At 25.6% G+C, this 16194-nt stretch overlaps 2 protein-coding genes across 3 annotated transcripts; one reads left to right on the top strand and one right to left on the bottom strand.

Moving 5' to 3' along the window:
- Positions 1–4699: 4699 nt before the first annotated feature.
- Kua (Plasmanylethanolamine desaturase Kua) lies at positions 4700–13492 on the bottom strand. 2 transcript variants are annotated; one of them, XM_017900298.1, is made up of 6 exons: positions 13423–13492; positions 8555–9345; positions 6134–6800; positions 5507–5718; positions 5160–5378; positions 4700–5008 (listed from the first exon to the last, which is right to left on the bottom strand). In XM_017900298.1, the coding sequence occupies exons 3-6, from the start codon at positions 6363–6365 to the stop codon at positions 4748–4750; spliced, it is 924 nt and encodes a 307-aa protein (XP_017755787.1). In that variant the 5' UTR covers positions 6366–6800; positions 8555–9345; positions 13423–13492; the 3' UTR covers positions 4700–4747. The 2 variants fall into 2 exon arrangements, with proteins under 2 accessions (XP_017755787.1, XP_017755788.1); XM_017900299.1 differs by lacking the exon at positions 8555–9345 and having other exon boundaries at positions 13423–13452.
- LOC108547668 (mitochondrial ribosome-associated GTPase 2) lies at positions 13412–16172 on the top strand (the record flags this gene model as incomplete). Its single annotated transcript, XM_017900282.1, has 8 exons — positions 13412–13589; positions 13667–14248; positions 14729–14814; positions 14894–15013; positions 15102–15440; positions 15523–15661; positions 15740–15972; positions 16053–16172. Coding segments are annotated over exons 1-8 (1797 nt in total), but the record flags the coding sequence as incomplete, so codon positions are not given.
- Positions 16173–16194: the final 22 nt, after the last annotated feature.

Raw genomic sequence — 16194 nt, 5'->3', positions numbered from 1 at the left:
CAAATTCTGCCAACTGTTTAGAGAAATGGATGACGAATTACCGTGAACGTTCTCAAGATACTGTAGATTCATACCGTGAGTAGAGCTATCGATCTGCGGTGACGTCGAAATAATGCCACTATTGAAGAAACTGTTTTATCAGGAGAAACTGCAATTTAAAATTTATATGAATTTCTTCTTAATCATAAATTATAAATATTTCCTTTAATAGTATGATTTAATTAATTTCAATTTCAATCGCATAATTGTGATAATGAGAAATTAATATCTTTTTGAGAAATCAGTTTTATACTATATGCTATATTTTATTTTCTTTTTTCCAATTGTTTAGCGTCGCATCAATCACTAGGTGAATTATTAGCGACAATTTTAAATATGATGTAATATTGCGTATATAAATGTAATACATATTTAAGAGACAATTACTTTTGCTTAATAAAACAATTTCTTAGTACATGAAATACTTATTAAAACAGTATATTTTTCTTTTCCTTTAAATGTAATTAAGTATAATTATTTTTAACGTGTATAGGATATAATAATTACTAATTAATATGTAATGATTTATTTTAATATCTGATTTATAAATATTAAGTATTAAGCACTTTTATAAGTTATTTTATTTCTTTTTATGTACATTTGAATAATCTTCTCATTCTTTTTAAAAATAAATACAATGTTCAAACAATACTATCATGTAACATACTAAAAGTAAAATATATTGAGATTAGTACACCTCTATTGCTATGAATTTTGAAATATTTATTAAGTATAATTTATTATTAACAATTTGTAAATTAATTGAAAAAATAATACAAGTAATACAAGAAGTATATATGAATATTTTGCATTTATTAAGCAATTATTTGCTTTTTCCTGTAGTTTAACATTTTATAGTACAGTGTATTAATATTTAAAATAAATATCAATGAATTTATGAATGAATACATCCAATTTTACTATATAAATTATAAACATGTAAAATTTGTGTTATCATAAGATAATGTTTTTATAAGAAACATATTTCTTTTAAATATTATCATATTTTTGTTAACTCCTTTATGCTTTTAATCCAACATAAAGAAGAAAATTTTAATAGTGTAAAATCATAATCAAACAGCATGTATGTTTCTCTTACATTAGTATAAAATACCAATTTAGGATTTCATACAACTACTAAATTGACACTTTGACATTGTCAAAGGCATTATTGTATATTAATAATAGAACAATACTACTTTTAGATACATGAGACTTGATTTTTCATATTTGATTATGAACTTCATACACTGTTTATATTATGTCATTAAGAGAAAAATGTTTAAATATGCCAAACATATGCAGATAAGGCAAATGCAAATTTCTGTGTCAGTCATTTTATAATTGAAAATTACAAGATATGATCTTGTAATACCAAAAATTAACTTACAATTTTGAAGAAGAAATAGTTATGGTGCATAATTTCACTGTAAGCATATCTTTTTTAACAAAAAAGAATTATAGTTTTGATTGCATTCTATGTACTTTGTAATATTAGAATATATTACATATATACATACTGCATGACACACACGTGCGCGCGCGCACACACACACACACACACGCCATATATATACATGTATATTTATCGCAAAGTAGCTTGGATTTTTCAAACTTGTCAGTATAAAAAATTAAAAATAATAATTTCCTTTTTTGTATTTTTATAATTCCATTGTAATTTGTAAAAAATAATAGAATAGTACAATTTTATTTATTGTATAGTATATTTTTAATATATAAATTTTAAATGCAATTTTTGCTACACCAAATCAAGCAAAATAGTATGTACATATTTGTTGAAATTACATTTTGATTTTTTATTATGGAAAATTATTTATTAAAAATATAAAACTGAATGGAAAAAATTGTGCTTAATAATGATACAATATAATTACATTAGAAGTGTTCAATTTATAATCATATGAAAATAGGTATGAATTTTTGCGATTAGAACTAGTTATAAATGTTCTTTTGTGTATCAAATTCAATATATTTACAGCTTTAACTTCTTTTTTTGTTGGAACTATGCAACTTCTTGTTTTATAAATTTAAGCTTAAATACATATATTTACATCTAAATGTGCTGCTGAAAAGTCAAAATTATTAATGTTAGTCTTATAATATATTAAATTTACTATAGCATTCAATTCACTTTACTTTACATAAATTTTTTGTTATTATGAACTCTCTAAAATAGAGACTAACTTTTAAAGTGAATATAGCCTCAAAATATTAAAGCTTAAGATTATCCTTCAATAAAATTCTCTTTGTTTCTATGTTATAAGGCTGATGTTATATTGACTGTCATTATGATTGTATTAATCTATACAGAAATCGTTCTTAAATAAACTATTTTATAAATTAACAACAATTGTTTGGTGTTATTATTAAATATTATGTAAATAAATAATTATACAATCAATTCTTTCAATGTTAGTGCAATAAATACTTTCACATAATTAGATTTATGGAATGTGAAATGAGACACTATTTTAATCAAAATATTTCATGTTGCAATATTGATTATTAAATAAATAAAATTGTTCTGTAATTATCATACATCTATGCTGCCTTTATATATAATATTTTATGTTTCAATAGTCTTCTTTTCGTTGTGATAAACAGTGAAAATTGTGATTTCAAATTAATATTTATGTAGGGCACATAATTAAATATTCAAACCATTTTTGATAGATTAATGAATTTCTTATTTCCTTATTTTTTACTCATTTTCATATAAGGACAACACAATGTACAATTCTATCCTCACATTTCACTGCAAAATTCATTTATAAAAAAATGATAAATTGCAAGGTAATCAATGTTTGTAATAATAATGGTGACATCAATATATTGCGTAGAAAATTAAATTAGCCAAAAATATAATTTTTGTGTTTCATTTTGCATTGTGTAGTTATTAGAATAATTATTAAATAGATCTATATAAAAAGAAAGCTTCAGTTCTGGCATACATTGTTATATGACCAGTTTCTTAAAAGTTTATACATCTTTTTTTATAACAATAACAACAACAATAACAATTACGATACTTATAATAATTGTAATGTCTTTCAATTACCATATTTTTTAAAAGACATTACTAATGATTTGCTTGTAAGGAACATACATCATGGTAAAGCTCTGTATAAAGTATACTGAAAGTCACAAGCCATTTAAGATAGTAACCAATAAAGTATATATAAAAATCAAGGTTGTCAGATTATATTAGTAATAGTTATAAAAATTCAGCCATGTTTCTAATACTACTTTGTACATCAGTATACTTTATCCAAATCAAACCAATTATTTATAAAACTGCTGCATAGAGCAATTGGCTCTTTAATTGGTCCCTGAACCTAAAACTTGTACTTATATTTAGCATCTTATAACTTTTGTATTTGTTAAATTATTTGTCACAAGCTAAGGAATATAATTAGTAAAAAAGAACCTCGTTTTTATACTAAACAAAGATTTCACTCAAGTTATAAATAATTTAAAATGTATTACTTTTTTATACTATTCCTATACTATTGGTTTGTAAAAAATTATGTAAATTTTAGCTTTAACTGTGACAATATAATCTAACATTTTAAATTAAGGTTGAAAATGATTGCCAATTTTAAGAGATATCAACTCAATAATTACTGACAACTTGTATAAAATATATTAAAAAATGTATAGATTTATTAATGAACAACAGTTGATATTTCCTCTTTTGAAGAGAAAAAATATTCAAATATATAAAAATTCACATACTGTAGATAGGTAATAGTTAAATTGACAATATTAATTTCTGATAAAATATTATTATACATTAATACTTTTTATTGAATTTCTGTAATTTAAAAATTTTTAGAGGTTCAGGGAAATTGATGATTGTACTTAAACAGCAGCTTAGGCTAGTATAAATTAGCACATTAATTAACATAAATTATATCTTTCCTGTAAAATTACACTGCTTATATTTATGTGTGAGATGTAAGCAACAAATTTAAATTAATTCATTACGCATATATATATGTATATATGTATACATATATATCGCTTTATACATATATATGTACATGTATACAAATACATGTAGTATGCATATACATGTATATATCAATGCATTTTATTTTTAACATTCAGTTTTATTTTATAGCCACTGGACATTGTGTTTAAAATTTAAATATAGTACACAATAATTCTCATCCACAATGTACTGCAGTACTTTGACTGTAGATTTATAATACTTTATAACTTATTATATAAAATGTTAAATTAATACCTTTTGCTTTAAATTTGTGCTACTTGTGTAATGATTGTGCGGTGCATAAACGTATAATTGCTTGATTCGTCAGACCAATTGTTAAAACATAATTAAAAAATTACACAAACATGATTTCGTACTCACATTTCTCTTATGTAATATATATACATATTTATATTATTGCATTTATATATATTATAAATGTGTAAACTTCAAAAGCATATTTAAGTAATACTAAATGTCTTTAATCACGCTATCTATTTTGTAGGAAAGGCCTCGTAGTGCTAAATATAAGAAAAAAATTACAATATGGATTTAACTTTCGTCTCAGCATATTCTATTTGAAATTTCTTTCTATATTTTTCCATGAAGTTACAAATTCATGGAAAATTTCACTTTTCGTTAAATCTTTTTTTTATCCGTGAAAATGCATAAAATCATAAAATACATTAATTCTCAAGATCGTTTTTGTGCCCATTTCAAATCATCCGCTCTGGGTTTACAGCCAGTAGCTTTTTCAATTACAGTTTCTAGAATATACCAAAAACGAAGTTGTTCTAGTGGCCAATTTAACCATCCAGTAGTAATACAGAAATAAGTTTCATGTGGTGCAACATGATGCACCCGATGATGTTTCCTAGGTAATATAATTCTATGTTCTTGTAACCAAACAACCCAAGATGGTAATCCAAAATATGTATGTGACCATTTATGTATCTGGAAAAAAGTCTTTTATGTTGATACTATTATGTCATTTTATTGATACTAAATCTAGTAGAATTAAAACAATGTTCATAAAATTTATAATTTTTTGTGAAATATACAAAATTATCTAATATAAAAATAAGATTAAATTATATCTCATTACCTGATTAGTCATTGCCACAAAAATTGCAAGTAAAAACCAATAACATGTCCAAACAAATTTTTGCTGTATCTCTGATTCTGGGAGAGTTAAAAAATCCCATGTTAATTTATAAAGGAATGGAATTGTAACCATGAAATTATCGCCATTAGTTTCTATGAAATCATGCCTTGTTATGCTTGTTGGATCAATGTGATGCTCTCGAAATGGTCTTAAAAAATTCTGAAAATGTACATATATTTATATTTAACAACTGATGAAACAATATGTGTATATTTCAAATCTTTTTCCATAATAGGTACATTAGGCACATTAAGTACATTAGGTAGATGTATTTAGCTCTAAGTTACCTTCCCAAGAACTGGAAGTTCTACAGAGCCCCAAGTATCGGCAGCCCAATGAACTAATCCAGATCCAAAATCTGCAGTAACGATACCGCAAAATGCTGCTATCGCTATTGAGCTTAAATTTTCTAGTCGTAGTCTGATAAGAATAAATATCGAATTAATTACGATGAGTGTAATACAGATGCCAACACAAATGTACTCTTGTGTTCTTTTTCCTATAACAAAAACGTTATTTTACAATAACATCAATGAAATTTAAAAAATGTGTAATTTTACCATAAAGTGTAAAATCTTTGGATATGAGTACCATAATAATGACTATAAGTATTGTTCTGTATAGATATAGAGATATGTATTGTTAGACACTCTTTATTTTTGTTCATAGGCGAGAATTCCAAGGTGTGACCAATGTATAGCCAGTATCTTGGCAAGTATTAAAATCAGAAAACATACATATGATATGTATATGTGTCACTTATATACCTTTTTTGAATTTTGACATTAAATATAATCAAATTATCAATATATATTATCATATATAATATATATTTGAATTTGTTAGAAATATTAATAAATATTATAATGTTATTAAAAATTTTTTAATAAAAATTTGATGACTAAAATTATTACCAGTGCTATAAAGATTTGCCAGTTCTTGAGCACCCTTGTGATTGGGACCCCATCTCGGTACGGTCCTATCCTCCTGTGAAGTTGACACCACCGAATTGGCATTGGGATCGTCCTCGAGCATCGAATTCTCGTAGATCTGCCGTTCGGTTTTCACTGGCGCCAAGAAATTTGTAGCCATCGAGCACGCGGCTGATGCCGCTTGGCCCAAGTTCGCTACCTTTATCTCATCCATAATTATTATCACAATTATCTTGAATATTCGTTAAATAATTCAAACTTGAATGTGTCTTTCTTTTACGAATCGGTCTTGTTTCATAGCGATTGCCTTCTTTTTGACATTGCAAGGCTTCCTTTTGTTGATTATGAAAAAGGCAACGGTGCGCTTTTATATATCGTTATAAAAGATTTATACTCTATCGAGTATATTTTTATAAAATACAGACGATCTTTTAAATTTTGTATGCAGAAAGGGCCATAACGTATTACGCATTATTTGATGTATTTCCTCATTATCTATCATTTGATCCATCTGCTTTTTGTACAATTCTTGCTACTACAATCATTACATTATTTATTCGTTGATCTAAAAATTTTTCGTTGTTACTGTGTATTTTTTCTCTTTATCCTGAATTTTTTGTATCCGAAGCCTCATTCGATGAAATTTGTGCTACGAAAAACAGAAAGATATTTATTAACATAATAAATAATTTATATGTGATATATATAATGTATAAAAATTTATATATAATTTCAAATTTTTATAATGCTTATTAGCATAAGTAAATTTTATATTATAAATTATTTATAAAAGATATATTAAAAATTATATATTCAATTTACAAAATTTTACTAATATAATTATTTTCATACATATAATTATTTTCAAGGATTGTAATTTTAATTAACTGATTTCTAATGTCTAATTTTCGAAGTATAATTCGGGGTAATTAGTTAATGTGAAATGAACATCATGAAAGTGTTTAAAATGACAATCCAAAATACTGAATCTGTCTTATCTAATAAAATATCACATTATTCAATTCATTATTCACAAATTTCACATTATCAATATATCACTGATTATATGAAATTGTTCGAAAAATTTGTATAGTAATAATATTAAACAATAAAACATAATATTACAACATATTTGTTATATACAAATTTTTTTTTAACGTAATCAATTAAAATGTATTCACTTTCCAATATAACTTAATTTTAAATCATTTTAATTCAACGATTTATTGTTTGTTTTCAATTATAATATGAAGAAATTAGTAGGAATAATATTGATTACCGTAGTGACCATAGCATGAATCTCTGATTCACAACTTTAAGAAAACAATATAATTACATACATAATATTTATAACAATTTTTTTTATTCATTTCGTGAAATTGAACTAGAATGATTGACGTATTATTGTATGGTTCGGATATAACATCTATCAGTATCAATAATCGTTTAATTATATATACAACATAAATATTTCCCCGAACATATCGTTTCATCACAAAAATTGTAAGCGTGTAGCCATAATGTTAATTGTAATACATATTATCTTATAATATGTTTAAAAAGAAATTAAAATAATAATTTACAAATATCTAAGCTGTGCAATAATAAAAGTTCAATTCGAATCTGTATGTGGATATCGACAAAGTAGGTTAATTTCGCTTTAACACGAGTTTAAGAAATAATTTTGATTATATATCGAGTTGCCCATATTTTTAACATGTATATACTAATCGAAATAATTAAGAGTTACTTTGCACTGTGTAACATTATTAATTTATTAAGCTATTTGCTATTGGTCAAATATATATTTCTTGATATTGGTAAAAAATTTAGATCTTTGAGAAATTTAATATTTAAAAAAAAATTGATTATAGAAAAGTGACCTGTATTAATTAATATAAAATTATTTAAGATGTGTTTATAATAAATAATATTTTAATGTTTATTATTAATGTACATATAAATAAAAATTTAATAGTTGAATTTTATAAAACGTTGAATGCATTTCGTATATTATTTGTTTAAATTAATAGCAAATTAATTACTCGTGACAATTATAAGGAAATTGAAAGTAATGTGACACTATGACAAATAAATCGTTGCATCCTTCATTATACTCATCTCTGCAAATAAGAAATTTGTTAATGTTTCATTATTCTCTCTTCTAACAAGTTATGCACGCATAAATATTCTAAACCGGCGTGCATGGTTACGCATACGTGCAGATTTGCACTCTATGCGTTCACCACACGCGCACGACACGTGCATATTTGTAATCAAGTATAGAAAGAGTTGAATTATGTGCAAATATCAAAATTTATTCTCATAAATCAAACTTCTAAAACATGTTTATCTCTCTTCATAAATGTAATTTTATCGAATTAAACATCAGGTAGGGCATACCCATAAAGGAGACGAGAGGGACGATGGTAGAAAATCCTAATAGAACTAAGAGAATTTCTTGATGTTTCTGTTTTCGGTCATTATCCTGGTCGATGCATTGTCCAGCCATAAAGTTGCTGAATTTGCACGCTCAATTAGTCACTGGTAGGATCGAAAGAGACCTACGACGAGACACTATCGTACATCGTACCAATATAACACGTACATATGTAAAAAAAGCACGCATGATGTTCATGTACATTCGGATCGTTTCATGCACAAGTTTTCTTCTCCTTCGTTGATTAAATCTTGCTACACCATGATATCACCACAAAAAACTGGTAGTAACAGGTTCGGATTTTGTATATTTTCGTAAATGACAAACACCAGTATAAGGACGTAAAATTGAAGAGGATAAGAAGCGAATGTGTATAAAAAAAAGAGGAAGGTGGGAATAACTGACGAAAGAGTTGAGGAGATACGTTGTCACGACTTGGCATTTAATTCTAGGAACCCGTGTTTCTCTTTCATAAGCCGATAGGTATGAAATTAACGAAAGAACGTACAAACGGAGGCGCTAGTTTCGCTGTATGCCTTATACTGTTCTGTTCACAATTCTCCTCAGTTCTTTCTCTTTTGCTCGAGTTCACGTCACACGAATTGGCTGCCTCTTTTCTTCCTTCATGCAAGAGCTTCTCCTGCAACCCCGCCTCGTTTCGTGACGAACGACCGGCGCCGCCTGACGACCATAGCTCGCGTCGCGACGCTCTCGTGGCGCCGTCATGCGGTTACCCTCCCTGATGTTACCACTTCTAGACATAAGAAGAGTTCCGTTCAGTTGAGGTGGGATAATTTCTTGCAGTTGTATTTTCATTCCCTTTGTTATTTGAAATCACATACGATTTTATTTTTTAAATTGTTATTACACTCTTTGCAATTGTATATATGTAACTATAATATTATGATAAATTAATCGAATTCTGTTTTGATTTTTGAAGTTGTGAAAGTTATTTGCTTTTTCACTTTATTTTAATAAAACTAATTTCGTTAGTATATATTGTTCTATGATTTATGAACTGTATACAACTATAAGATTTATTTTATAATTACTTAAAATATAATATAAATATAAGACGCACGTGAATATAAGGCTATAGAACTATAGGTAAAACGTCATCGATTAAATGTGCAACATGTCATAACTATTCGTGTGTGTAACACAACATTCTTATGTTGTTAAATATTGTATACTTGTTAGTTAAATTTACAAAATTGAATGGATAATTGTAAATATGAACGGTAGATTTAGTAGTACAATTTACATTTTTAAATATTACAATGAAATATTTTTGTTAATAAATTTTATATGAATTATAACTTGCTATTTAAACTGCTGTCATGTAAAAACAAAAATTTATTACAATTGTAAATGAATTTACGGATTTGTAACAACAAACAACATAATAACATGTTATAAAACATAAATGAACTCATAGTCGCATACCTATGTGGTATGTTGTATGCAATACAGGTGAAGAACCTGTAGACCTTCAATAACAAGTACTTAAGCATTAAGTTTAATATGACCTAAAAGTCCTTTTGACTAGGACACGTGATATCTCACGGAACACTCATAGTTTATTTAAAGGTAGATCGACCGAATGCTAGCTTCTAAGTTTTTCATGAGTTATATCACGGAGATATGTAGGGCTGTGATCACGTAATAAGTAATAGGACACACGATAACATACTATCACGTATAATAACAGTCATATTATAATAGCAATTTTCATTGCTAAATTTGATAAATAGATTCCAACTTAGCTTAATAGAAAATTATTGATACTTTATCGAAAGCAATCGATTATCTTATCATTAAACCGATTTTTTAATAGAGGTATCGAGCTCGCAATCATCTATGTATAAATACATAAAAACATTGAATTCTGTACTTACCGTGTGAATTAAATACAGATGGTTAGTTGACAGTGATAAGTTACAAAAAAAGCAGTGTCGCTAACAAAAACTTCAACATTTCGGTTAGTTTCTTTATAATGAGTATACTACTTTATAATATTTACTAAAATCTTCTTCGTAATTTATCTGTTTGAGGTTCTGTTCTTCCTTTAGCCTTGTACGACTAGTCTAGTTGCCAAGTTACAATAATGCCAAAATAAACTCAGAAGTGCGAAACTTCGGTTGACATAAATTCTTAACCGTGATAAGCGCGTTATGTATGTACAAGGGGCGGTTGTCAATTACAAAGGAACGAATATTTTTCTTTTTCTCATCAATTTTATTGTTATTGAAGAAGTAATAAAATCCAAATAGTGAAAATCAATAACAAACAAATTTCAGTAATTTTTATTTGAGATTCACATTGCGTGATTTAACAATAAATTTTGAATCAATGGATAGTTGCTATGTGAACATGAGTTAACAATACAGTTTCACTGGTAAGCGTGCAAATACATACAGGTGAATTACTCAAGTGCGATTGATACTTAGAAATTGATTTGAAAGAAAAAAAGATGCTTTTATTTAACAACTTTCAGGGATTTTCATCAATTAATTTTTTTTTCTTTCATTTTATAATTGCCATCGTTATGAAAATGACAATTATTATCGTATATCTTTGGCATATAATTTATACGTTCTAATAAAATTGATCTAAAAAATTAAATGAACGAAAATGTTATAAATTATTTTTTCAAAGTTAATTTTATATAATTAACATAGATCTTATTACATAAGATAATCTAATTTAATCTACCAGCCTTCGTCAACTCTTTATTATTATGTTGAATAACTTTTAAATTTATTCCCTTTTCCTCTTGTACATTACAACTTCGTAATTTAATACTTAAAGCTACATATTTTTATTATGTATATATTATATATAATAAAAATATATACAACAAATATTTATTTACTTATTTTTTTAATTTTTATTAACTTCAATTATTTATGCATTATTATAAAAAAAAGGTGTATATTTAAAATTAAATACATTACTTTTTTCTTCTAATTTAAAATTTTATTTTTTATTGTAATTAAATTTCTTCTAGTATATAATTCCATAAAACGATTTATAAATTAGATAACAATCAAATATAATTATATTTGCAATATTCTGCTTATCAATTAAGAAAACATACAAAGATATGCCAAATCTCTACTATAGTACGATATGATAAAATGATATTTTCGATAAACAATAAGCTATCCATATAACTATGTGAACAGTGACTCAGATATGATGTTTTATAACTTACTATTAAAATTTAGTAATATCGTGTATAATCGGTCTAGATTTCCCTTGACTTCAAAAAACACTGAATCGACTATGCATGTCGACGACATAACCACGACGACATGATGTTATAGGTGCTCAAGGTACAATACACAAGGTACAACATATACTACAATGACAAATCACAAGTTAATATTTTTTGCTACGGATTGAATACATATCAGTTGTTCACGGACTTGCGTGCTGCGATATTACGAATTGTATGAAAGTACATATATACCTAACCCGATTTCAACTTTTTCAGATACTTATTTCAGAAGTATGCATACGCATAATTAATTTATTTATTTCTACATGAATGCTACTAAGTACTTACAAATTCAAAAAGACATTGGATATTTAAGAATAAATTTGTATATATATTATTAGGTATCTACTTATAAATTTATTTAATACATTATAGGTTAATGAATAATAATCAATTAAGTAAATTTAATTTATTTTGATGAGCTTAGTTAAATCTTCGTAAGAAATTTAGCATTTCGTATATATTCAATGTACGTAAAAACAGAATCATACGGTGAATTCATGATACTAAATTTATAACAGACTCATCGAACTATCGTATAAAAATAGTTTCATTCATTCGTCGTACTATTATGTCACAAACTTTCGCTTATAAGCCAAATATATAAGCAAACCACAAGGTTTATTTTAAATTGCTTCCGTAATCAACTAGCACATTAATATTGTGCATAAATGCTTACGGTTTCTTATATGTCATCCAAACAATACATTCTTTTAATAAATTTATACATATTTGATATTAAATAATACAAAAAATAATATTACATATTAATTATTGTATTGTAATATAGTTAGTGTTCAGTAAACCACTTAATAGTACTACTAGTAATTCTTAAATTTCTTAATACAGGATAATTAAAATACAATAAAAAGCAATTTAAATTAAACAATATAAACAAGATACATTAATACAAATTTTCAATAAAAAAATGAATTTATAAACATTTAGTAAGAATTTTAGTTTATACATTTCTGTATCATAGAAATTTAAATATATTGTTATGATCTATTGATTTTTTTATATGATATTTCATGTGAACCTTTTATGTACTTAAATCAACTAATAATATAAGAGATTAATAAACATTATATTTTTAATTGATTTTTAAATATTTCATAGGTAAAATTCAGAAGAAAGTAACAAGAATACATTATGCATTATGTATTTTACTCGAAGAATATATTTGAAAAAAAATATATTTTTCATTGTTCAAATTCCAATGTGATAATATTTAAAATTATCAATTTTATTGAAATTATTTTACTAGAAACCAATTTTTATATTTGTTAAGGTTGTAGGTTAAGTTAATATATTATCATAAATAGTAAAACGGAAAATTAATTTTTTTCGAGCGTTTACATTCATAAAGTATAATTTTTATATTCATCAATACTATATTATTTATGTTAAGGTTAGTTACTTAGCTAAGTTTTAAAGGTTAGTAAATACGTAATAGTATATGTAAATTAATATAAATTTATCATTTTAACAGTGATAATATGGCACTTAAATTATAATACTTTGATTTATTGAAATTATGAAACTTACTATATTTAGTGAAAATGATCGTGTACTCTTAGTTGGAGAAGGTAATTTTTCATTTTCTGTTGCACTGTTCGATCTTAATTTAAAAATTAATATTACTACAACATGTTATGAAGCTGAAGTTAATCAAGTCATTGCAGAGAGAAACATACAATACTTAAAAAATAATGGTTAATATTTTAAAAATAATTAAGATTTTTTTTTTATATTGTAGTTAACTTAATTAAATATATAATATTTTTTTTAGGAGTTCGTGTATTATTAGGTGTTGATGCAACAAAATTAAAAGAGCATCCAATATTAAAAACAGAATTATTTAATAAAATTATTTTTAATTTTCCCCATGTTGGTGGTAAAATGCGAATAGAAAGAAACAGAAAATTATTGAAACAGTTTTTTATAAGTGCATCAGAACAAATAAAGAGTAATGGTCAAGTATTAGTTACACTATGTAATGGTCAGGGTGGTACATCTCTTGATAATCCATCAAGACGTTGGGACGATTCATGGAAAGTTACAGAAATGGCTGCTCATGGAAATTTTGTATTAATAACAATTAATCCATTTGATTGGTCAGCTTTTCAAAATTATATGACAACTGGATATCGTAGCTTGAATAAACAATTTCATTCTGCTGGAGCTTTAACTCATATATTTATAAAATCTGAACCACCAAATAGTTTGAATATTGCTCCTAAAGAAAAAATAAATATTCTGCAATATAATAGTAATAATTTTTCATGGAAAGATACAAATCCAACTGCAAATATGTTATACACAAATACAACTAATGTAGATACTCATACATATATATTTGACATAACTTTTAGTGTTTATGAAAAATTTGATCCTATTAAATTTTATGTGTTATTATATAATCATGCAGGACATATCATAAATGATGTTAATTTTATAGGATTATATGAAACTTCAGAAAAAATAGAAAAAAGGACATATAGAATAAGTTATAAATCAGATAGATTACCTTTATATAGAAAAAGAGTTATTGATATACATCAAAATTTAATAGCAAATATTTTGGAAAATAATTTAAATGTTTCAGTGTCAAGATAGTGTTATTATATGTATATTAAGGAAATATAATTCTTTGTTAAATTGTTCTTTATTTTCATTTAAAAATGTACTGTATTGTAAATTTATTTTCAGATGCATTGTATTCATAAAATAAAGAATATAATTATGTATAATTCTCTTTGGAAACAGAACATTGTGTATACTATCACTATAGGTACTAAAAGATGTAAAAGCATAAATAAAAGAATATTTAAATCATTTTGTACATCTGAAGAACAAGAAAATGTCCCTAAACCTTTACGTAATATGAAACCAAAGACACAGAGTAATATAGAAAGGAGTATTGTTGATTTGAAGAAGGTATGAAATAATTCTTTTTTAATTAATTACGTTTAGTTAATTACGTTTAATATGAATATTTATCTACATTAATATGTAGATAAGAACAATTGGCGGAAAAGGCGGTGATGGCAATATATCATTTTTACAATTATGGTCAAATGAATTTGCTGGGCCAGATGGTGGAGATGGTGGACATGGTGGCCATGTAATTCTTAAGGTCGAAAATAAATAATTTGTTAAAATGAATTAAACCTAAATAGTACTGAAAATTAATATATAAAGAATGTATATTTAAAATGTTACAGGCAACATTGGATGTTACAGATCTATCACATATAAGTAGTGTTCTTAAAGCTGAAAATGGAGAAAAAGGCTATAATAAATCCTGTTTTGGAAAAAATGCAGAACATACCTTAATACATGTTCCTATGGGTACCATAGTACGTAATATGAAAGGAAACATAATAGCTGATTTAAATCGTGAAGGAATGATGTTTATTGCTGCCCGAGGTGGTGCTGGTGGTCACGGAAATGCATTTTTTAAATCAGATACACAGCAATCTCCACGTATAAGTGAATATGGTGCAAGTGGAGAAGATTTACAATATGTATTAGAAATTAGTAGTATAGCACATGTAGGATTAGTGAGTATAAACTATATCATTATTCTTATCTGTCTATAAAAATATAATTAAAAACTATCAATATTTCAAATTTTCGTATTAGATTGGATTTCCAAATGCAGGTAAAAGTACCTTACTAAGAGCAATATCTAGAGCCAAACCAAAAGTTGCCGCATATCCATTTACAACATTAAAACCTCATTTAGGTATGGTGTTATATGATGATTATGAGCAAATTGCAGGTTGGTAATATAATATTAGCAATTACTTAATAATTTATTTGAATTATTTTTTAAATAATAAATTTATTAATTTTCAAGTGGCTGATTTGCCAGGCATTATACCTGATTCTCATAAAAATAAAGGTCTTGGTATACAATTTCTTAAACATATAGAACGTTGTAAAATTTTATTATTTATTATTGATGTTACTTCTAATGAACCATGGGAAGATTTTGAAACTTTAAGATATGAAATTACAGAATTCAATATACAATTAAATAAAAAATCACCTCTTATTGTAGCAAACAAGATAGATTTACCAGGAGCAATGGTTAGATAGTATTTTCTCTAGTTAATGTTGTTCTAAAAGTAAATAGTTTCATAATTACTTAATTCGTTATATAATTATAGGAAAAATTGGAAATATTTAAGCAGAAAATTCAATTACCTATTGTTCCAATTTCTGCTAAGATGGGTACAAATATATATAATTTATTAAGAAAGATAAGAATAGTATATGAGAAGGAGGATATATTTACAATAAACAATAAAC

Source organism: Eufriesea mexicana, unplaced genomic scaffold, assembly GCF_001483705.2.
Source record: "Eufriesea mexicana isolate 0111107269 unplaced genomic scaffold, ASM148370v2 scaffold1140, whole genome shotgun sequence".
NCBI classification, from domain to species: Eukaryota; Metazoa; Arthropoda; class Insecta; order Hymenoptera; family Apidae; genus Eufriesea; species Eufriesea mexicana.
This window is presented reverse-complemented; position numbering and strand designations above follow the sequence as displayed.